A 21,932-nucleotide genomic window follows, 5' to 3' on the forward strand; every position below is an offset into this window, starting at 1 on the left:
GCTGTCGCTATTTTTGAACGCTACGAAGCACAATTTGCTCTCCGTGATTTGCTATTAGAACGGTCTTCAATGAACATGCACCCGCGTTGAAGCGTTGTACCACATCTCCGCATCAAAACGTCTAAAACCTTGTGGCTGATACCGCCGCACAACGAAGCGCCTTAGGCACATGAGGAAATCATCTGCCATTGTATTGTCACGTGGTTGTGACAGTGAAGAAAAGTGCAGGAAGAATGGGAAATGCGTAATTCGGTATTGGGCGAGCTTGGGCCCGGAAAATCAAATGTCGATGTACGAGCAATTCACCCTGTACACTGATAGCGGTGAGAACAGTCACGGGCTGTCGAGTAATCTGATCATCAGTGTAACTTTTAAACATCTTGCCTACGTGAGTCATCGAACCATGCAGCGTTATCGCTCGTGCTTCCGTAAGCTCTCGAACAATCTTCAATATTCGTTTCTTACGCGTAATGTTAACAGAACGATCGCAAACAATCTGGAAGCTTCCCAAACATTGCGGCGTGGTCGTCGCCGGCGTTGTCCAAAGTTTTTGTATGTGAAATCCGAATACATCAAAATAAAGCAACAAACGCGCGTGCCAATGTTGCAAACAAGCTCCGAGTACGGCGCTCGTGATGCATCGCATGTGAATGGCGCCTTGCGGCATTTGCTGTCTCATTCTAGGTCCACCACAAATAAATGGTCTGGCGAAGTGGAAGCCCACAGCTTCGAGTGGGTTTATAGGAGCCAAACCAGAGTAATAATGAAGCACCAGGGAAAGTAATGAACGGTGAATACTGTCACGTGGTCGTGACGTCGACGAAGACAGCAGTCGGCGTTTGCAGGATGAAACTGTTTATTTGGCCGAACTTGTGGCCGGAAAATGAGAACTAGAGCTACAGCAATACACGCTGTGCAATGATAGCGGCGAACAGGGCGTCGTCCGTCGATCAACTGACAAGCGGTCAATCGCGTCGGCTTTTATACAGGCGGTATCGAACTTTCCAGCAATATCGCTGGTGGCGGCGTTATCTCTAGACAAAGCTGGAACATTCGCGTGCGGGGCGCAATCTTAACAGAACGATCTACTATAGACGTGAAGCTTCTCGAACAATGCTTCGCGGACAGCGTCGAGCGTTGATAACCATCCCTGCCGGTCAAACCCGAATACATCAAAACAAGACAAGAAGTGGGCGTGGCATTGCCCCCCTCTGAAAAAGCATCGTCCCGATGCTTGTGAAAGAACATAGAAGAGAAAAAAAAAGTGCATACAAAAATAAATTACAATAACAAAGGAAGAAAAATAGAGTCCCCAGGTTCGCTAACGCGCAAAAAACGGCTTAAGGCGCACGACATGGACGACTTCAGGTCGTGCGCGGCGTCGCTGGGAGTTCGTAATGCCGTCCGGGATCACCTCGTAGTCAAGAGCGCCGAGGCGTCGAAGAACCTTGTATGGCCCGAAGTATCGCCGAAGGAGTTTTTCGCTAAGCCCACGTCGGCGTATCGGCGTCCAGACCCAAACACGGTCGCCGGGCTGGTATTCCGCGAAGCGTCGTCGAAGATTGTAGCGACGGCTGTCGGTGTGCTGCTGGGTCTTGATGCGCAGGCGGGCGAGCTGTCGAGCTTCTTCGGCACGTTGTAAGTAAGCGGCGGCATCGAGGTTTTCTTCGTCGGTGACGTTGGGTAGCATGGCGTCGAGCGTCGTCGCCGGGCCCCTTCCGTAGACCAACTTGTACGGCGTCATCTGCGTCGTTTCTTGGACGGCCGTGTTGTACGCAAAGGTCACATACGGAAGGATGGCATCCCACGTCTTGTGTTCGACGTCGACATACATGGCCAACATGTCGGCGATGGTCTTGTTTAGCCGCTCGGTCAGGCCATTTGTCTGTGGGTGGTACGCTGTGGTCCGGCGGTGGCTTGTTTGGCTGTATCTCAGTATTGCCTGAGTTAGGTCAGCAGTAAACGCCGTACCTCTGTCGGTGATGAGAACTTCTGGGGCGCCATGACGCAGGACGATGTTCTCAACGAAGAACTTCGCTACCTCGGCGGCACAGCCTCTAGGCAGGGCCCTCGTCTCGGCGTAGCGGGTGAGGTAGTCTGTAGCTACGACGATCCATTTGTTTCCGGTATTGGACGTCGGGAACGGCCCCAGTAAGTCCATCCCGATTTGCTGGAACGGCCGTCGAGGTTGCTCGATAGGCTGCAGAAGTCCGGCTGGCCTAGTGGGTGGTGTCTTGCGTCGCTGACAGTCACGGCAGGTCTTCACGTAACGAGTGACGTCGGCGGAAAGGCGCGGCCAGTAGTACTTCTCCTGTATTCTTGCTAGCGTGCGAAAAACACCCAGGTGTCCAGCCGTCGGGTCGTCGTGCAGAGCCTGGAGGACCTCTGGCCGCAATGTCGAGGGTACCACGAGAAGGCAATCGGCTCGAAGCGGTGAGAAGTTCTTCTTTAGGAGAACACCGTTGCGCAAGAAAAATGACGCCAGTCCCCGCGTGAATACCTTCGGAACAACGGTGGTCCTGCCCTCGAGGTATTCCACAAGGCCCCTGAGTTCTGGATCCGTTCGCTGTCGTTCGGCGAAGTCGTTGGCACTTATGATTCCCAAGAAGGAGTCGTCCTCCTTGTCGTCCTGCGGCGGTGGGTCGACGGGGGCGCGAGACAGGCAGTCAGCGTCGGAGTGTTTCCTTCCGGACTTGTAAACGGCGGTAATGTCGAATTCTTGAAGTCGTAGGCTCCACCGTGCGAGGGGACCTGAAGGGTCCTTCAAGTTAGCTAGCCAACACAATGCGTGGTGGTCGCTCACAACTTTGAAGGGCCTGCCGTAGAGGTAGGGGCGAAACTTGGATGCAGCCCAGATGATCGCTAGGCACTCCTTTTCTGTTGTGGAATAGTTCGTTTCTGCCTTTGATAGCGACCGGCTAGCATAACTGATGACCCTTTCCTGCCCGTCAGTCTTCTGCACAAGGACGGCGCCGAGTCCTACGCTGCTTGCGTCGGTGTGGATTTCCGTATCGGCGTATTCGTCGAAATGTGCTAGTATCGGAGGCATCTGAAGGCGTCGTTTCAGTTCTTCAAATGCTTCGATTTGCGCCGTTTCCCAGTTGAATGGCACGTCGGTCTTCGTGAGGTGAGTTAGCGGTTCGGCGATTCGTGAAAATTCCTTGACAAAGCGCCTGTAGTAGGCGCACAAGCCGAGAAAACGGCGCGCGGCTTTCGTGTCGGTGGGGGGCGGGAAGGCAGCGATGGCAGCTGTTTTCCGCGGGTCTGGGCGAACACCACCCTTGCTGATCACGTGACCCAAAAACAGCAGCTCCTCGTATGCAAAGCGGCACTTTTCAGGCTTCAAGGTGAGGCCAGAAGTCTTGATTGCTTGTAGTACAGTGTCAAGGCGCCGGAGGTGTTCGTCGAAGGTCAAGGAAAACACGACCACGTCGTCCAAATACACAAGGCACGTCTGCCACTTCAATCCAGCCAGCACGGTGTCCATAACGCGCTGGAACGTCGCAGGTGCCGAGCAAAGATCAAAGGGCATAACCTTGAACTCGAAGAGGCCGTCTGGTGTTATAAAGGCAGTCTTCTCTCGGTCTCTCTCGTCAACTTTGATTTGCCAATAGCCGGTCTTGAGGTCCATCGACGAAAAGTACCTCGCGTTGTAGAGTCGATCCAGGGTGTCGTCTATCCGTGGGAGAGGGTAGACGTCCTTCTTCGTGATTTTGTTCAGGCGGCGATAATCGACGCAGAAGCGTAGGGTTCCGTCTTTCTTCTTCACTAACACCACGGGTGACGCCCATGGACTCTTCGACGGCTGGATGATGTCGTCGCGTAGCATTTCGTCGACTTGTTTCTTTATGGATTCGCGTTCTCGCGTTGAAACTCTGTACGGGCTCTGCCGGAGTGGCCTGGCATTTTCCTCTGTTATGATGCGATGTTTTGCGACTGGGGTCTGGCGGATTCTTGACGATGACGAAAAGCAGTCCCTGTATTTCAAGAGCAGGGTTTTGAGCTGTTCTTGTTTATGCTTCGGAAGGCTAGGATTAACGTCGAAAACTGGTTGAGAAGCTTGGTTCGTCGGTGTTGGCTCGGAAGAATCGGCGATGGCGAAAGCCATCGACGTAGCCGTGATTTCTTCGATGTAGGCGACTGTCGTGCCTTTGTTTACGTGCTTATACTCGTTGCTAAAATTTGTGAGCATCACTGTTGCTTTGCCTCCCCGCAACTCTGCTATTCCTCTTGCGACGCAAATCTCGCGGTTAATCAACTGGTGCTGGTCGCCTTCAATGACGCCTTCCAGGTCTGCTACTTTCTGAGAGCCGACGGAAATTATGACGCTGGAGCGAGGGGGAATGGTGACTTGGTCTTCCAGCACATTCAAGGCATGCTTCCCTGGCGGCGTGTACCGCGGTAATGCTTTTTCTGTAGATAGTGTTATCGACTTCGATCTGAGGTCGATGACTGCACCATGGAGGCCTAAGAAGTCCATACCAAGGATGACATCTCGGGAGCAATGCTGAAGGACTACGGAGCTTGCTGGATAAATCCGGTTGTTGATGGAGACCCTCGCTGTGCAGATTCCTGCCGGCGTTACTAGGTGACCTCCCGCTGTGCGGATTTCGGGGCCTTCCCAGGCGGTCTTGACTTTCTTCAGCTTCGTCGCGAACGGTCCACTGATGACAGAATAGTCGGCTCCAGTATCGACGAGAGCGGTGACGTTGTGGCCGTCGATGAGAACGTCGAGGTCACTCGTTCGTCGCCTACCGTTTCGATTTGGTCGCGGCGTCGGATCACGGCTACGTCGGTTTGTCCCGCTGCTTCGTCGTTGTGTCGTCAGGTCTTCTTCGGGCCGTGAAGTTTCGACGTCAGGGCTTCGTTCGGCTTGCGGCGTGTTCTTTAGATGTCGTTGCGGCGTTGTCGTCGGCGGCGGAGGATCTTCGGTATTTCGTCGTACAGCAACCGCACCTCCATCGGTTGTTGCCCTTAGTTTTCCGGATACGGGCTGGGTGACCGGCCTCGCGTTAGGCCAGTGTATGGTCGGCGTGGGGGGAGACGTAGCGGCCTGGCGACGGCGAACGGGAAGGTTGTCGGGGCGTCCATTGCGTTCCCGCGAGGTAGTCGGCGATGTCGTGTGGTTTTTCCCCTCGCTGTGGACGCGGCGCGTCGATGGCGAACCCACGCAGTCCCATCTGTCGGTACTGGCAGCGGCGGTAAGTGTGGCCAGCTTCCCCGCAATGGTAGCAGAGTGGGCGGTGGTCGGGGGTGCGCCAAACGTCGGTCTTTCTCGGCGTGTATAGCTGGCCGGCTGGCGGGCGGTATGACGTCGGTGGCGGCGGCGGTGGCGCCTGGCGGCGGAACTGCTGGGGTGGCGCGGCGTCTTGACGTGGGCGAGGAGGGGGGGCGTTGCGTCGGGCTGCAGCGGCATAGCTCACTGCTTGCGGCTTTGGCTGCGCTGACTCGGGGGTGCCCAGAGACTGCTGTATTTCCTCTCGGACGATATCAGCGATCGAGGCAACTTCAGGCTGTGGCAAGGGTAAAAGCTTGCGCAGTTCTTCCCGCACGATCGCTCGGATCGTTTCACGCAGGTCGTCGGAGCCGACGGCATGAACAGCTGGGCTGTCTTGAATGGATCGGCGATTGTACTGGCGGTTGCGCATTTCCAGGGTCTTCTCAATCGTCGTCGCCTCTGAGATGAATTCTTGGACTGTCGAGGGTGGGTTCCGCATCAGCCCAGCGAAGAGCTTTTGCTTTACCCCTCGCATGAGCAACCTGACTTTCTTGTCCTCGGGCATGGCTGGGTCAGCGTGGCGGAACAGTCTGGTCATTTCCTCTCCAAAGATGGCAACACTTTCATTTGGAAGTTGGACCCGCGTCTCTAGCAAGGCTGCGGCCCTTTCTTTTCTGACGACGCTTGCAAACGTCTGCAGAAAAGCGCTGCGAAAGGCGTCCCAAGTTCGAAGAGTGGACTCCCGATTCTCGAACCAGGTCCTTGCTGCGTCTTCGAGGTAAAAGTAAACGTGACGCAGCTTGTCCTCCGAGTCCCTGTTGTTGAATGTTGAGACCCTTTCGAAAGTCTCGAGCCAGGTGTCCGGGTCTTCGAATGACGACCCGCGGAAGGTTGGCGGCTCCTTGGGCTGCCGGAGTAGGATCGGCGCAGGCTGCACGGTGTCGGTCATCCTCGCTGCGGTGGGTGTTGGGACCTTGGGCTGCCTGGTTTGTTCGGGAAGGAGCCCGTGCTCTGGCTGCAGTCCCTTCTGCCTGCGGCTTGTTCGACGATCCGGGTATTCTTTGCTGTCGTCCTCCTCGCGGCTTGGACTTGGGTCAGCGCTTCGCGGGGGCGTCCGGATTATGGAAGAAGCAGCACCTCCACCAGATGTCACGTGGTCGTGACGTCGACGAAGACAGCAGTCGGCGTTTGCAGGATGAAACTGTTTATTTGGCCGAACTTGTGGCCGGAAAATGAGAACTAGAGCTACAGCAATACACGCTGTGCAATGATAGCGGCGAACAGGGCGTCGTCCGTCGATCAACTGACAAGCGGTCAATCGCGTCGGCTTTTATACAGGCGGTATCGAACTTTCCAGCAATATCGCTGGTGGCGGCGTTATCTCTAGACAAAGCTGGAACATTCGCGTGCGGGGCGCAATCTTAACAGAACGATCTACTATAGACGTGAAGCTTCTCGAACAATGCTTCGCGGACAGCGTCGAGCGTTGATAACCGTCCCTGCCGGTCAAACCCGAATACATCAAAACAAGACAAGAAGTGGGCGTGGCAATACCAATACACCACGGTCAATATTGAAGCGTTTGCAAAAGCAGTGCACATTCTTCTTCACCAGTGTGTTACTGCTCCTTTAACTGTTACTTTGAGTCTCGCACTCCTCCTTGTTGCATTTTGCAGTGCGCTCTCGTTGTCAAGTGAAAGAGTCATTGTCGTGAGGAAGGATTACTGGTTTTTACACATCGTTTTATACGCCTACCTGAAAGAATCTCTTGGCGTCCAAAAAAGATTGAGAACTTTGATGCGGGATGTAGTCTTGCTAGGCCTACCTTTCGAAATTGAACTATCATTAATGATGGCTCCTTGCTGTGCATAACTTACACAGTATTCATCGGCTTCAGCGATGTCTTCGGCTGCTAGACGGTGGGTTAGGGCACCGTTAATTCTTATGCAGTAGTTCATCGATAGCAACATCCATGCCATGAATCTTAGTAGTCGTTCAATATTGCTGTAGTTTTCAACATCTACTATCGATGTTCATGTCGTTTCAGATAATCTGAAGCTCGGGGTATCGATTTACATGAGGACGATTTCGTTTGTGCTAATAGGTTCTGACGGTGGTGATAGTCGTTCCGGTACATTCAATTGGGTGAACACGGCTCAGCGGGGCCGCACTCGGTGAAGCGCCAGTGCAACAGGTGTGTCCAGGCATCGAAACGAAACGGGGCAGGTCTACAGCATTCTATGGTAGGCGGTTAGAATGGTGTGCTACAGCGCCGTTCGTACCACTCTTTTCGTGCTTTAGTACAGAAACAGCGGCACTCTCCTGTTCGCCTGCTCCGTTTCACTTGGATGTGCGGCCGCGCCGAATGCACTGTAGCTCAAAAGAGAGCTGCGTTCATCCTAAGTCTAGACGACACTGCACACGTCCCCACGTATGTTTGGGCAGCAATTTCTCCACTGAATTCCCATGCTTGCGGGATTTTGGTGCCTGTCAACACCGCTACATGGATGGGTAGGCTCCCACACTGATATCTAACTTAGACGCGAATGGCTTCCACTACGTCGGGTGGCGCCTCGTACCGCCCACAGCGCGGCTTGGGAATCCGACCACAATGGGCAGTCCAAACTGATGTCAACGAGGGCAATGAAGGTCTACATATGCACTCTTGCTTCTATCAAGGCAATAATTTTAATTGTTTAGTGTCAAACACCTATACAATAAATAATAAGATGACTGAACCAGTCGAGTTATTTAAGTATACTTATGTGTTTATCTACCTTCTAACTTGACCTGGAACACATATTTGACTGGGTATTAGATAAATCAAATTAGACTCTTGGTTTACCCCAACGCACACGTCGCCAAGCTCATAAAGGTTTAAAACTTCTTTCATACAACTGAATAGTCTGGTCCAAGCTGTTAAATTATTTGGAGCGCTCATCAAGCATACCTCATCAAGGCACTAGAATCGTTACAGAACAAAGCTGATAGTCTCATCGTCTCAGATTATATTTCATATTTGAGTACATCTAAAACCAAACGCAGCCTTGATCTTGCAGCACTACAGCCTAGACTGAAGGTGTCTCTAACATTCTTTCATAGGTTGTATCACAACCCTACGCCTCATACTAGGTCATTATTAACTGCTCCAGATGCAACATTTGCACACTTGGACCACTCTTTTAAAAAAACGTCAACCATTCGCCCGTACTGATCTACTTATATTTCCTCTTCTTCATTTGGCAATCCAGAAGTGCAATCAACTGCTAAGAGCTATAGCTAAAGAAGTAAGTGCTGATAAATATTCAGAAGCACTAAAACAAATCTTATCACCTAGCGCAAACTATTAACATATTCAGAACATTCTCACAGATTCTGACACATTCCTACTTTATTGCGGTGTATTCTATTTCATCAAAGAAACCATCTCACGCTTCACTATATACAGGATGTTTCAGCTAAAAAGCACCAAGTATTAAAAATAATTAACATAGGAGCTACGCGCCTTCAATTAGCGCAGTATTGTTCTGACCCATATAGAGCCCGTCAGAATATTTTGTCCAATCCGCCAAGCTCGGTAATTAAAAAAGATTGCCTAAGGAACTTTTTAAATAGTAGCTCTAGAGAAAAGTTTCAATACGAAAGTTGTAGCGCTTGTTCAGAAGCATCGAATTTTTTAATCTATGCTAAGATAACCCCCCTGCTTAATTTTGTTCCAGCCTTTCTTTAAAGCGCTCCAATTTTACAAAATACCACGTGACTGCCGCCTAACGCGCGGCACTTTAGTGCCCTCAAATGTAAGTTGAACGAATTATCAAAGGCTGCTCCGCGTACGAAGGTTGATTGAGCAGGCTGCCGGTGACTGCGATGGACGATAAATGATGATAGGGGCGTAACGTCTAAAGTCAAAAAGTCTACGAAAGAGCGGCCGCCACGTGTGAGTGAAGCTTTTATCTCGGCCCTTCATAACGCTTTAACCTTCGCCCCTTCCAATGCATTTCTTCATTGGTGCGAGAAAAATGCCTACGCTGCATCAAATGCTGCCCATGATCTCACGCGACATTTCGTCCGTGGCTGCCGCTTTTTCGCTGAAGATTTCTTTTGTTGTTGTTCAAACGGTATGCTTATTTTGTCGCTTAACGTCCATCGCAGTCAACGATAACCTGTTCCATCGATCTGCGTGCGCGAAGCAGCCTTTGATAATTCGTTTAAATTACATTTGAGGGCACTGAAAGCGCCTCGCGTTTAGCGGTAGTCACGTGGTAATTTTTTTTTAAATACGCGCGCTTTAGAGGAAGGCCGGAAAAAATTAAGCAGAGGAGTTATGTTACCTCACATTGAAATATTCGACGTTTCTGAACAAGCCCTATAACTTTTGTATTGAAAACTTTTCTCTCGAGTTCCGATTTAAAAAGTTCATTAAGCAATCTTTGTTAATTTCCGAGCTTGGCGGACTGAAAACATATTCCGACGTGCTCTATATGGCTCAGAACAATACCGCACTAATTGTAGAAGCGTAGCTCCTATGCTTAGTTTTTTAATAAGTGGTGCTTTTTAGCTGAAACACCCTGTATATGTCCGAATCGCTGCATTTCTTTCTATGTAATGCCCAACGGGACTTAAGGGTAAATAAAACGAAAAAAAATGGCCCCTAGAAACTGTAGGCGTGACGATGTCGTTGCCTCAGCAGTCGCCACGGGCGCAGTTGTTATCAGCAGCTCTGGTCTTGCAGATAGGGTTGGTTTGATGTAAAGCACTGCGCTGTACGCGAAAAGGTTTCTTTTTGTCCCAAATTTTTTTGCTCGTGCAGCACCGTCAGGAATTTGTTTGTCTTCTAAGGTAATGCCTTATTGGAAGACTCTGCAAGGTTGTCAGGCGGCACACCCATTCATGCTATTATTCAGGCATGCCCTACAACTAGCCAAACAAAAACAATCATCCTTTGCCACAGTCATCCACGTCTTTCATTTCTCACCGTCAGATTTCTCACCAGACTGCTAACGCATTGTCTAACCGACAAAATATATTAACCGACATAGTACAAGCTTGTAGCTGCATTCATTGGGCGCACGTGAATATCCCACATTTTCAGAATGAAAATTTCGATATGAAAAGGTGTCTGGCTTATCCCTGTCGACAAATGTGTTTCTCACTTTGGCGCCATTTTCCTCCAGGTGTCCCTGCTGTAGCCAAAGTAATACTCGCCATGGAGACGGGAACGATTGCAGCCAATATAAACTTTGATGAGCCTGACCCGGCCATGCGCTCATTGGTCGATGGCCGCGTGAAAGTAGTGGACAGGGCGATGCCATTCGAAGGGGGCTTGGTAGGAATCTGCTCCCAGGGCATCGGTGGTGCAAACGCGCACGCTATCTTGGAATCCAACCCAAGCCCGCATGTGGAAAGCCTTCCGCGTCAGAAGCCAGATCTCCCGAGGCTTCTCCTAATGTCCGGAAGGAGCAAGGACGCACTAATGGTAAGTCCCTTGTAGAGTGTTCTACGTTTTACGCATAAAAAAAGGCTCTCCGATTTGTCGTTAGGCCCACGAAGCCTGACAGGCTAATGAGGCTAGACGTCAACAAACACTGCTTCCTCATCGAAGCAATGCATTTCGAGCAGCAACAGCGAATTCAAATGCTTGGCTATACACAAGAAAACGTAAATTTAAAGAAAACCATCGTATTAAGAGCGCAAATCCGGTTATCTACCGAAAGCAGCGCGAAGCATCAGCCCTGGGCCTCAATGCGAGACGGGAACGCTGGACACCAGCGAATAATCGTAAGTAATCCATCAATTTAACGAGTGGTACACGTTCTTCGCGCGTTTGCCTTGCTTGTAAAATTCACTGTCCTAGTTTAAATAGGTGTGAAGACTTCATCCCAGTTCGTAATGACTGCACAGAGTGTTGTGGAAACTACGTGAGTGAATACACCAAGTGCAGTTGCATTGTATTGCTATTTCATTACACGTGATCATTATTTTCGTATCTTTCTGGCATTTATTCCGTGAAAGCGTGCAAAGCTTTGGTGATGCCGGCAGGTTGCACTAGAAAGTTTCTTGAGAATACAACTTTACAGCGTAGACCTCGCAATAATTTGTGACCTGCTGCATGCATTGTAACGAGTTCAGCGAATGCATAGTGTTTTCGCCACGGGTGCACATACAATTGCATGTCTTGCTAACAGATTCGCGTAATTGCATCGTATTCCCATTATGAGTCCGTAATCAGGCTTTTCGGTTAGAAAGCGTTCGTACCAGGTCCATGCTGGTATGCACTGAAGGCGCCGCCTGGGATTTTTGCTAGCATAGAAATCGGCGGAAGCACGCGATAGAAAGTTTAAATGACGGTGCTCTACAAGCACTGTTTATACAAGAATTTTCTCCTTAAAACAGTGAAATATTTGAACAAGACTCGCGATACACGTTGCCAGCTGTGGCTCAATCCGTACACGATACGTCATTAACCACATCAGTATTCTACGCTTTTTCTCTAACAAAATGAATCTGAGTTGAAGGTTCACTGGCCTGACGATGAGATTGTGTTGTATGCCCAAGGTATTTTTTATCTTTATTTTTTCGCTTTGGAAGATACTTGTACACATGAATTTAATACGTCCTTCACGGGTCATTCATCTGTTTTAAGGCAGCAAACATGGCCTAAGCGATTCGTACAGACCGTTAACCAGCGAAGCTGAACAGTGTTGCACGGGTGTTTGTGATTGGTGGAATCCCGAAGGCTCATTATGTTCTTTCTCGAATATTAATTACGTCTGTCCAAAAGAATTAGCGAAGCTTCCACTTATTAGCGCAAGGCTTGAAACAGCAAAACTGGACGACTGTGAAGTCTTATCTGTTTGTTTCTCGGTTGTTGCTAGTCACCTAGGTTAGTCCCCGCACAGAAGATCTTGGGTCTGGCCTAGTTGGTGCTTACTAGGCCAGACGCAAGGGGTGCGCCGTCAAGATTTCAAAATATAAGCATCAACTAGGCCAGAACCAAGTTCATCTGAAGCGTATATGTCGTAACTCCCACTGTCTTTGTATTTCGTGTGCGGTCAACTTGTCAAACAGTAGCCATGACACGTATGTCAAAACTCATGTTTACGTGGGAAGCAGCGCACTTAGACAAGGCACGACAATGAACTAAGAAAGACAGGAGGACCGATATCAAAACCCCATAACCGAGCGTTCGCACCTCTCATGGATATACGGCACGTCATCATTGGCGTAGGGCTTTCATCGCTTCGGCCTCTTCTCGCAGCAGCCGTTGCCTTTCCCGTTCCCTAGTATGAAAGCTTAGCACTAGTCCTGCCAAGCCTGAAGGAAGAGCGCAGCTGGGGGCCTTTTTTGTTTCTCATTATTGTTTCTTTCTTTTTCTTTCTTTCTCTTTCCCTTTGTTCCCAGCATCTCTATTTGCGTCTGTTTATTTCTATATCTTGCTTTCTATTCCGTTCTCTTCGTGCCTTTAATTGCGATAGCAATTATATGGACAGTCTCGGGTGAATTTTGCCGTCGCCGTTGCCACCGTCCTACACCGTATATGTATAAGTATGTATATATATATATATAAAAGCCCCAAAGAAAAATGATTCAGAAAGGTGCTTCCATAGCGCGGAATCGAACTAGGGACCTCTTGCTCCGCAGCGAGTGGCGCTAACCACTACGCTACGAAACGCAGATCCTCCACGTAGCTAAGGGCGAGCGTTATATACACAACCTTTACCGCTTGGCGGACTCAGAGACGGCAGGCGCTTATAAGCGTTTCTTCATTAGCAGCGAGATGACGCGAGGAGCGCGTCGACGATAAAGTCACTGGAACGCGAAAAGTACCGCGACCATCCTGCGCGCCGCCATATTTGGTCCAGCGCGGCCGAAGCGGCGGCGGTGCGGTGCTGATTTCACGTGGAGTAACGCATGTTTTACGCATTGCGTGCGCTTTTGCAGCCCCGAATGAAGCATACCGTTGTTCTCTGACTGATTAGGAAAGAAATAGCGGCAGTTTCCACTTGCCTACATGCGCACGCACGCGTACTAACGCGATAAAGAAATGGTAACTGCGCGGCATTTACGCGCTCGGCTGTCTGCATTTATTAAATGCGAAACATTTCTTCGCGAATTTCTGCGACTTTGTACGTATCTATCTGTCTATCTATCTATCTATCTATCTATCTATCTATCTATCTATCTATCTGTCTATCTATCTATCTATCTATCTATCTATCTATCTATCTATCTATCTATCTATCTATCTATCTATCTATCTATCTATCTAGCCGCCCCCGACTTTGTGCTGTCCTGGCTGCTTCGTTAATGGGATGTGCACCAAATTCGGTATGGCATAACATGACTGTATGACGAATATAAATTACAGGTGATAACATGAAAATAATGACATGCATGCCATGAACGGCATGAGTTACATGCCATGCTCATGGTGCACTCGCGGCCGCTTCGATAGCTTGATCTATTTCTGTATGACGAACGTTAGTGATAGGTGGTAACATGAAAATCATGACTTCCACGTCATGTACGGCATGACTTACTTGCCACGCTCATGCTGCGATGGCGGCGGTTCGCTAGCTTGAAATGCACCCAAATTGGTATAGCGTGAGGTGACTGTATGACGAACACGAATGACAAGTGGTAACGTGAAAATCATGACTTGTGTGTCTGTATGGCATGACTTAGGTGGCACGCTCTTGGTATGCTCGCGGCCATTTCGTTAGCTTGATATATAGCAAGATTGGTATTGCGCGCCCTGACTGTGTGACGAACATGAATGACAGGTGGCAGCATGAAAATAATAACATGCACGACATTTACGGCACGGTTTGCATTACACTGTCTTGGCGCGCTTCCCGCCTTTTTGTTAACTGGATGTATAGCAAATTTGGTATGGCATGACATGGGTGCGTGACGAAGATAAATTAGAGGTGATGCGTTGTATATACCAGAATATACGTACGCTTAATTCGCGTTGTGATTCAACATGTATGCATGTCAAACATGCATTGTATAGTGAACTAGATCTTACATGACATGCGTACCATTATTTTCATGTTATACCGCTCGGTATTTATGTTCGTCATACAGTCACGTCACGCAATACCGATTTTGGTGCATATCAAACAAGCGAACCGGCCGCGAGAGCATCATGAGCATGGCATGTAAATCATGCCTTACATGACATGCGTACCATTACTTTCATGTTACCGCAGGGTATTTATGTTCGTCGTACAGTCACGTCACGCAGTACCGATTTTGGTGCATATCAAACAAGCGAACCGGCCGCGAGAGTATCAGCCATTATTTTCATGCTACCACCTGTTATTTGTGCTCGTCATACGTCAGGCAGTACCAATCTGAAGGAGTCAGTTTTCATGGCGCGCTGATCATTATATGTGAGCCCAAAGGAGTCAATTTTACGCCAAACGTAATAAAGAGCCGGCCGGCAATGTTATTGTGCATGAACCGCCTGCGACAACCACGCGAAACAAGCTGCACTAGTTCAGGGAAGGCACAAACATTCCCCGAAACAACATTCGCGAATTCTCAATGAAGCGCTTACCCCACAAAGGCGGGTATCAGACGTGGGAACAAATTTTTTCCGGCTTATTCTGTGCAGCCACACAGCCCGTCGCTTGGCATCCTTTTTCCCGCTGGGAATGGTAAAGAGGGCCTTGCCCGTCTCCCGCCGGTTGCTGCACCCAAAAGCGCAGGACCCGGGCATTCTTCGATGCCTCGATAGGCTTTCGATGAAGTCTCAAAACGATACGGGATGTCGTAATGTTCCTGCACGCTTTCCTGAGCCTATAAAAACAATCGCCCTCCAAAGCGCCGTGCGTCTGCGGCCGGGAGACACTAGCGAGGCGAGCGAGCTGGACCCTTTATGTGGCGAAGCCGCCGAAAGGGCGCGGCGGCGAAGAGAAAAGGAACGCGGTACTTTTCCCGTTCCAGTGACTTTAGTCGACGATAGAGTCACTGGAAAATTTCAGCGTACCGCAAAGGTAAGCTGCACGCGGGCAACATTGGGCGGCGGCGGCCATTTCCCTTCCGGACCGTCCGGCGCGTTGGTAGCGTGTGTTGAGAAGTGACCGATCTTTTCGCCTCGATGCTGTGTTACGCTCAGCGTAACTGCAATATGTGTGTGTGTCTGTTTCTTCAAAAGGATATCAGAAGTAATTTCGAGTCATCCACAGTCATGAATCGACTGCGCGGTAAGCGGTGTAGCTAATGAAACGTGCGGCGAATGTTGCCATGTGCTCGCGAACTCTCTTCGTAGCTTCATCGGTCTCTTTTCGTTTCACGGCCGGGTGTGTTCGCAAGGTCCGGAGCTGTATAGTTGCATTAGCGTAATGACCGTGCGAGATGCCATTTACTTCGACACTTGGTGAATGTTGCCTGTTTGCGCTAGCTTTGCAGTCTGTGTTCAGGTTCACTTCATAGCGCATTCGAGAACATTATCGAACATCGAGAGCATTCAGCATTGCGTCATTCGACTGATCCTTGACGCATACCTTACTTGCGCACCATGCTTCCTGTTCAGCTGGGTGTTATCTGTAATAGAAGTGGTGTGTGTAGGAGAAGTGGAAGTTGTGCGTGAAGTATTTGTCTCTGTTCGGAACGCCAGCAGCCGAACGCACGGGCGAATCGGCGTGCGGTAGGTAAGGTGCATCTTATTTTGCGAATACGTTGTCATTTCCTAACAGATACGTAGAAAATAGGCCATCAAAAATGATTGGACGTCACTACTCAATTGTTTCATTTCCTATTTTTTCTCTCCTTAATATTCCCAACGTTGCAGTGCATTTGCAAATATTTTGCTGTGTTCCGACAAAGCTTTTGTTTTGCGTTGCGTGTACTGTTCTTAATTTCAACGTTTTTTTTTTTCGTAATGCACTCTTGTTAAAACTACCTCGGCGCAGTGATTTATGTTATTTTGATCAGAAATAGCCTATCCAGAAAGTTTTTACCGCGCATGCTACTGCAACACAGTATGTATATAGATGAAGGGCTCGCATGAAATCGATTCACTCAATGCGTGAGAGAATAAGCCTTGTTTTTGCTGCGACCATTTCTCACCTACTAAACAGTATTGTAAGAGTACGCTCGGCGCAATGTAGCATTAGCAACATTTTATTTTTTGAAAAAAATAAAATACGCTTAATAACATTGCCTTAAACCAAGTTTATCAACAGAGTTCCACGCTTGCGTATTGCGCAGTGGCAAATGATCATGCGACAATTGCCTTCAAGGTATACAGTAAACAGCTATTTCGCTCTCGTGCGTGACACGCTTATAACTCGAAATATATGCACAATATGTTCAACAGATCGAGATATAAACAGCCGAGCAAACAGAAAGGTATGTAGTATGTAGTTTTTAATATCGCTGAACATAGCGTACCGAAAAGGATAAGTGTCCTGTTGCATGAGAGCTTTCCCAGCAAAGTTTGTGTAGTTCACTGCAGAAAGGAGTGTTCTTCGAGCGGGGCGAATTCATTCCGTGGCCAACTATGCAGCCACGTACAACTACGCTCTTTGACGTAAATGTTTCCCACGCGGAATGCAAAAATATACGAAATTGCCAGAGTAGCTCACCAGCAACGTTCGGTTACTGGTGAGCTACTCTCTGGCATCTGCATGAAGCGTTTAAAAAAGCGACGCAGTACTTCTAGGGACCGTGGTACTGCTACATGTCCGGCCGCGCTCTGCATTCAACGCACCTGCACCCAAAACGCTTGGAAGGGATATGGCGGCAAGAGGTCACGTGATGCGAATAAGCCAATCGCGTCGGCGGCGGCGCGAAGAAAACAGATGCGATACTCTGAAATTTTTCTAGTGACTCTAGTCGACGAGCTCGCTCGCTTCTTATATTTGCGCAGGGAGAACCTTGCTCTTCCGCTGTCTGCTGGCGCGGTTTTCTTGTGGTGAGGGGAAGAGGGATGTTTCACGCTTTCACCGTGATGTTCGCGCTCATGTTACGGAGTGTACGAATGTCACTCGAGCTCAAGAGACGCCGCTAAAGGAACAAACAGAAGGTGAGCGCGAACTATGAAGTGTAACAGCTCGACACTTGAAGCACGCTAGTTTCCTTCGCTGCTTCGGCCGCCTTTGCAACAGGAGCGCTGCTCAAACTGAGAGTATCCGTTGGCAAGCCTCACTTCGTATAGCATTAGTTTCTTGCTATCGCATTCATTGCTTCGCCCTTGCGGCGAAACTGCGACTGTTTTATCCTTCTTTCTTTTTCTTCGCTTTCTTTTTCTTCGCTTTCTTTATCTCTGCTTCTTACTCTCTTTCTTTCTCTGATTCTTTCTCTATTTCTGGGTGTCTCTTTCTTTCTTTTTCTCTCTTTCTTTATCTTTCTCTGTTTTCTGATCTCTTTGTCTTTATTTCCTTTATTTGTTGCAAATCTTCTCCCTCTCCCTTTCTGTTATAGCTTTCTCTCTTTCTCTCTATCTTAGTGAAGCAGTGGTGAGTAGTGGGATTTGCCCAATTTCTGTGGCACGAACCCGTATATGACGATGATAGTTTTTCGATAGGCCGCACGAATGACGGCTAGCCTAAAGAGCTTCGCTGTTCGAATATTAAATGCTGTTCGCCGCCCGTTTGTTGCTTTCTTTATTTTTAGCGTACCAGCGGGGAGTAGTGCGGCTTGCCCACTTTTCACGGCGCATACCCGTTCATGATGATTATAGTTTTTTGCGCACATAGGAACGCCGGGTTTTCCTTTTGCTTAGCGAGATAAAGCTTCGCTTTAAATGCCTTAAGCATGTCGTTTCGCAGTGACCTTAGCGAAACGTGACAGGTGAATAAAGTGGTGCAAAACCCCACGTGATCTTCTCAGAAGGAGCGGTGTGCGGAGAAGAAAGTTTGCTGAGACATGATCATGGTGTCGCACAATAGAGAAATGTGTGACTTCATCGTGAAATCATCACATGATGCCACATGACGCTATCACATCGTCGCTTGGTCAAAGGTGCGCTTATCCCGCAGACAGTGCAAGATCACGTAGCGCATATATAAACTTCATGTAGAGGGGTAGGTGGAACAATGCAATCGATTGAGCACGCCAAAGTCACTTAATGCGCGTCTCTGAAAGTGCGACTCGCTATGTTTTGCAGGAAGTGTGGTGCCCGAATGTAGGACCTAACCAGGCCATGACACCCAATTTTCGATCATAATGCGTGCTATGCCGGTTAATCCTTGTGCATTCACGAATAAGCCGATGAAACTTTAGCGCATTTGGTCGAGCACTTCATTTATAGTTGAATATTTTTACAAGCACGCGATTGACCTGATAGTCGGGCTACACTGGCGCACTAGCGCGCCCTGACGTAACAAGCCTCTTCCTGGGTGAGCGTCTGCACTCCGGCGGACAATATTATTTCTGCGCGTGAGATCGAGATATTTTAGCTGTCATTCGTTTGGCACTGAAATTGAACGACCTGCAGCGGCTGAGACTTTGGAATGAGTGGTGAGGTCTATTCTCGGTGTCTCGTTTCTGCGCTGTTTGAAAAACTTTGGTAGAAGACGACGGCTCCGCTGCATGCCCCACATGACGTCACGGATGCCATGGCAAAATGGCGGTCGCCGGCGGTAGGCGGGGTTTATTGCCGGCGACATCTAGGGCTTGTTTTGCAATGAAGTATTAATTCACAGACTACTTTTAATATATGTAGACGCATAATAGGCACTGCACGCTTTTATGTTTTTCATTGAAAACCACGAATTCTTGGGGCAATCTCTCATGACCCCTTTTAATGAATTACCATGTGTGCAGCAGGCGTTCGCCTTCAATTATTTCAGGGAGTGTAATATGTTGCCGAATTTCTTTTTTTCTGTATTGCGTGCGTACCACAGCGTACCTTCAGGGCCACACCACCTAAACCTGTCACAAGCTGAGCTTCGAGCGGTGTCACTAAAAGCGTGTGATGCACGTATTGTATCCGATTATTCAATATATTCAGTCGACAGTGTAGCGCTTTGTCCTTTCACCATTTTGCGTACATTTTATACTCTTTTGAAAAATATGTCTTCGCGTGTAATCGAAAATAACTGGATGTGTTTAGCTTTTGAAACGCCAACCAAAAATCGGCGAAAGCGCCCGCTAAGGAACCATGGTGGCTAAGATATTTCCCTGCGTTAGAGGACGTGCGTTCGACTCTAAAATATGGTGCGCGCCATTCGATAGCAGGAAGTAGGCACATGTGTAATCTAGGCACATATGAAACACAGGCACGATGTAGGCACACGTGAAATACCGCCAGCCGGCCAATAATTATTTCGGAATTTGCCGCTTCAGTGCACTTTGTAATCATATTGAGTGTGTAATTCGTGAACTCCCTAAGGTAAACTTTTTAGCTGTAATTCCAAATACCTGCAAACAATAATAGAAGCGTGGTTCGGTTAGAAATAGTTCGCGGCGTTGCCCCAAGATTCTTTTTATTCGAAGATAGAAGGTCCAGTGCATAGGTATGAGTATTGTTTCGTTTGTACCCTTTAAAAACAATCTCGTGCGCTATGCAAATTATCGTATTCTTATTGAGGGACCAGGCGGCGCAACGGCACCCTTTAAGTCTTGGAGGAGGAATCTGCGGCGCGTGCATTTCGCGCACTGTGATTTTGAAGACAGACGATCTTTCCCCTCTTTACTGCCACCTTTGCAGCGCACACTGGAGCGAGTAGAAGCCGAGGGACCGTACCCGGACTCCGGTTACGCCCTGCTGAACCGAATCGGGCAGCGCAGCGTTAAGCAGTTCCCGTATCGAGGATATACCATCGTGCCCGTGGACGTCACTAACAGGGAGGTGGTGAAGGTAGTGGAACGGGCTTCGCCACAAAACCGACCCATCTGGTTCGTCTTCACGGGCGTCGGCTGCCAGTGGAATGGCATGGGGCGCCAGATGATGCAGTTTGTCCCGTTCGCCGAATCCATTCTCAAGTCTCACGCATTCATGAAGGAGAAAGTCGGAGAGGACTTGATGGATATGCTCGTCTCCGACGAGCCCCGGTCTAAAACAATTAAGGGATATTTTGCCTCCATTGTAGCTGTCCAGGTATGTACCACAGATATCTATCTATCTATCTATATATATATATATATATATATATATATATATATATATATATATATATATATATATATATATATATATACTCACTCCGACGAAGGCCGGTCCCGCGGCCGAAACGTCACTCCTTTACTGAACAATTTTTCCTACGTGCTTGATTTTTTTCAATATATATATATATATACATATATGTTATTGCGGGCATGAAGATCGATGGGCCCGGTATAATAGATGATTGTGCAAGGATGCGCGTAAGAAGTGCGCTTTTATAACGTTTTCACTAGTGGGCCAGCCTTGGTATGATCGACGGCTGGCGCACCAGCCGGCACTTTATTAAGGGACATGTCGTACGTCCATCGTTCTCTACAATCAGATATACATATATTAAAGACGACCACAACACGTGTTCGTCGTGCAAGCTGTTCCTTTGCACCGTACTTGTCGTGCAAGCTGTTTCATTCTCCCGCACTTCGTCTTTATGTCGTCCTCATCCACTGCCGAGCGCGTGCTGCAGAGCAGCTCTGCGGCTCTTGCGGCCACGTTACGGACCTGACAAGGGAAAAAAGAAAAGACAGTTCATTACACCTGTCAACGTCCACTGGAGGCGCGACACGTGCACGCCATAGTTACTCATTTTCTCTTTATCTGGACTGGTGCTCAAATACGAAATGCTCACATGTCAGGTATGGTCTCATACGCACATGGTAATTGTGAATGGTTCGTGCAAATTGCCACGACCTACTTGCATCGCCCGCTACCGCTCTTTGTCGCCACACCCCGTCACCTACGTTGTAAACAGGAGTAGGTCTACGGCGGCGGTATTAGCGGCACTTCTGTTTGTTTTTGTTTTTTGCGCTTGGTTGACTTTTGTGATCAGCGCAGCTCCGATGGTATGATTGACATATATGCGATCGTCAGAGCACGTAAGTGTAGCGCGAGAATCTAGATTGAGGACCGCTTTCTGGTGGGGCAGCTTTCCCGAGACGATTGCGTACGGCGTCTCCCTGGCACACGTCTTCAGCGCTGTGGTAACTGCAAAAGCAGCTGACAGAAGGTTGACGTAACAACTGGCGTCTTCCCTTTTCTCTACTGTTGCATATGGAGCTAGTCGTGCTTATATATGGATCGAATCGTCGATACTGTGGTTGGTTCGCTGTGTAAGGTCGCCTCTCTGGGGACGACTCGCGAATGAATATTGTCGCTGAACGCCTGCCGTTCAAATTTAGTTTATTAGCTCACGGCTATAAAATGTTGCATGCCGATCTGACAGAAATTGCCTTGAAAAGCTGTACCTCCATTCAAGCATTTAGGAACCACCAGCAGTTGTCCTTCTCCTGACCAGTCCTCGTGCCAGTGGCGCCGGTACAATTCGGTATCGGGTATCACATCTATCGAGTTTTTTTTGTTTTTTTTTGTCGTTGTATCAACTACAGAAGCAATAATGGGCGTCCAGTCTTCGTACTGCTGTTAGGTTTTGGACAAGTCCTTCAATAAAAACAATGTAGCTTTTCACGGTATGCTACACGCCGTCAATGGTGTTCTAAGAGTCAGCATCGGCGATCTTAATTAGCCCTCCGGTGCGATGACGTACGTCGATATTATATTCATGCAGCGATATTATATTCATGCAGGCAAACTTGTGCG

At 48.7% G+C, this 21,932-nt stretch overlaps 1 protein-coding gene across 1 annotated transcript in view; it reads left to right on the top strand.

Annotated features, from left to right (window-relative positions):
- Positions 1 to 21,932, top strand: part of LOC119398657 (fatty acid synthase-like) — a 144,935-nt gene that overhangs the window by 31,472 nt on the left and 91,531 nt on the right. The window contains exons 6-7 of the mRNA XM_049417380.1: positions 10,393 to 10,694; positions 19,884 to 20,273. Coding sequence (XP_049273337.1) covers positions 10,393 to 10,694; positions 19,884 to 20,273 — 692 coding nt within the window. The remainder of the gene's footprint in view (positions 1 to 10,392; positions 10,695 to 19,883; positions 20,274 to 21,932) is intronic.

Source organism: Rhipicephalus sanguineus, chromosome 7 (genome assembly GCF_013339695.2).
Source record: "Rhipicephalus sanguineus isolate Rsan-2018 chromosome 7, BIME_Rsan_1.4, whole genome shotgun sequence".
NCBI lineage: Eukaryota > Metazoa > Arthropoda > Arachnida > Ixodida > Ixodidae > Rhipicephalus > Rhipicephalus sanguineus.